The following is a 2,411-nucleotide window of genomic DNA, read 5'->3' on the forward strand; positions in this document are numbered from 1 at the left end:
TCTACATTGTGAATTTCGAAGAAGATTTTTTTTAAACGGATGTTTTATGTAGGTGATTAGGGAGTGGGGGATAGAGAGGGTCAGTTTTATTCTGAAAAGTGTATTATTATATTGTGTGTGTGTATTGTGCATGAGATCGTGTGTGTGAGTGTGTGTTCATGTGTCTGTGTTTATAATATGTGTGTGTGTGTGTGTGTGTGTGTATGTGTGTGTGTTTATGTGTGTTTGTTTTGGTGTATGTGTCTGCGTGTGTGTGCGTGCGTAACATAAAACATGTTATTACATAGACGACCAGATACAACAAAGAAATGCCTTGACAATCGCCATGTTGCGTTTATCTGCTATTTGTACAATCTTACATTAAATTTCTTCACGCAAAGACAACGGTTGGAGGAAAGAGATTCCAGAAAAAGTATCCCATAATCATGACTATTGGAATGGTGAAGCAAATCGCTAGACAGTTCAGAAAGACACAACTTAATGATTATTATTATGGTTCGGTTGATTGGAACCTGTAGTAATTGAGAGACAATACCATAGGAAGCAAAGAAGATGAACACACTACAGCGCCAGACTGATTTGAACTTTTGATATAAAAATCATTGGTACCACCTCATTAGAGGGTGCGGTGGCGGAGCGGTTAGTGCGCTCGTCTCTGAAACGGAAAGTCCGGGTTCAAGCTTCGGTTCGGACACGGATTTTTTTCGCCCCCTACAGCCCACAAAGCAGTAATGGGTACCTGACTTCGAATTTGGGAAGTAAAGGCGGCGTGGAAAGGAACTGGCCACCCTACCACAATATGCCGAAGGCCCAGGAAGTTGTCTGAGCACTAACAAGGCAATCCCAAATGTCTGGATCGGATGCGGAAAAAAAAATTTGACCACCTCATTACTCTGTTGCGAGTAGCGTATAACTCATGCTAAAAATAAACTAAACACATTATTTACCTTCATAAATCAACAAAGTACTCACCAAAATCCGGGGGCAGAATGAGAACTTTGTGTTTCAATTGGTGTATATGAGATGACCAGGAGTTTCTGTCTACATCGGTGACCACAGTCCGGGCAACTGGCGTGATAGCCATGGGTTCCACACTCTGAGAACTCATCCTGAGCTTGTCTTACACAAATCCTTGACAAATCAAAGTCAGACTCCACCGGTAGGAAAATATTCTACAATCTTGGAATTATATTTTACTCCCTGTTAAATAAAGTGAAAACCTATTAATTTAATGAGAATTTGACAGATTTTATAACTAAAGGTGAAATCCTCAACGCAACATGAACTTCCTATCTGTTGCGAATTAGATAGCTTTTATAATTAAAGGCGAATTTTCAACACAACACGAAGTTCCAATCTTTGGCTAGACCGTTAACTAAAGACTTATCGCAGTGTTTGAAGTGGTAGCTGTAATAATATTACGGTGCTGTTGTTCGCGTGCAGCGTGTGGGTACGGTGTGAGTATTAGTCGGTAGTCTTGTGGTTAGGCTATCGGACTCATAATCGTGAGGTTGCGAGTTCGGGGCTTCGAGCCTCAGGCCCAACGATGGGTTCTTGGGAAAAACACTTTACATGAATTTTCTTCCCTTCACCAAGGTGCGAATGGGGTGTTAATGTTTTAGCGCCTATAAATGGCACTGTATGCTTCCTGGGAAATTGAGATTGGTTCAGAAAGCTATCAGATTTGCTGGGGCAAGGTAATAATATACATTGTAAAGCATAGAGCTTGCTGTTGAGCGGAAATGTGTGCTATACAAATGCTATCTATTTATTACTATTATTAAAAACTCTACACGCACAGAGTCGATCTTTTAGTTTTTGAAAAAACTGTGTCCTGAGTCCTGATATTGTCTCAGAAATCGGAATAGATTAATGGTCACAATGGCTCCCCTTTAGTCGAACGCGTGGGTCTCAACTTGGTTTGGTTTATGTTAAAGTAAAAAGCAAGATGAAAAATCTTTTTATGTTTCATAAATGAAAAGTCTATAATAGCTTTGCAACGGTGTCAAACTTGTCTGGTCTAAAACACGAACACTGTCTGGGATTTTTTCAGCTAGCTTTTTGTTGTTGTTGTTGTTATTGTTGTTGTTGTTGTTGTTGTTTTATTTTTTATTTACTTTAATTACACCTCGCTGAACAAAGAAAAGCTCGTTTAAAACCGTTCAGATAAATAAAAGCACCAAAGGCAAACTCTTCAGCACGTGCATAATATTTCCCTTAGGAATGTCACAGCCGATAAGCTACCGAGACAGACACGGCTGTGTTTTAATGGTCTCCGTTGGTCCTTGTCCTGTGCTTGTTGCACCAATGATTATCTTCCGAAAACGCGATATTACAAGAGGTGGCAGAAAGGTAGATAAAGTTGAGTCTGTGTCACACGAAGTGACACAAGTGGTGGAAGGGGGGGGGGG

At 40.4% G+C, this 2,411-nt stretch overlaps 1 protein-coding gene across 1 annotated transcript in view; it reads right to left on the reverse strand.

The window, feature by feature from the left end:
* LOC101852534 overlaps positions 1 to 2,411 on the reverse strand; it is a gene marked incomplete in the record, with an annotated part of 46,406 nt that overhangs the window by 42,762 nt on the left and 1,233 nt on the right. The window contains 1 exon segment of the mRNA XM_005113031.3: positions 973 to 1,200. Within this exon segment, the coding sequence (XP_005113088.2) occupies positions 973 to 1,108 (136 nt within the window).

The sequence above is a fragment of the Aplysia californica genome, unplaced genomic scaffold, assembly GCF_000002075.1.
Source record: "Aplysia californica isolate F4 #8 unplaced genomic scaffold, AplCal3.0 scaffold01564, whole genome shotgun sequence".
NCBI classification, from domain to species: Eukaryota; Metazoa; Mollusca; class Gastropoda; order Aplysiida; family Aplysiidae; genus Aplysia; species Aplysia californica.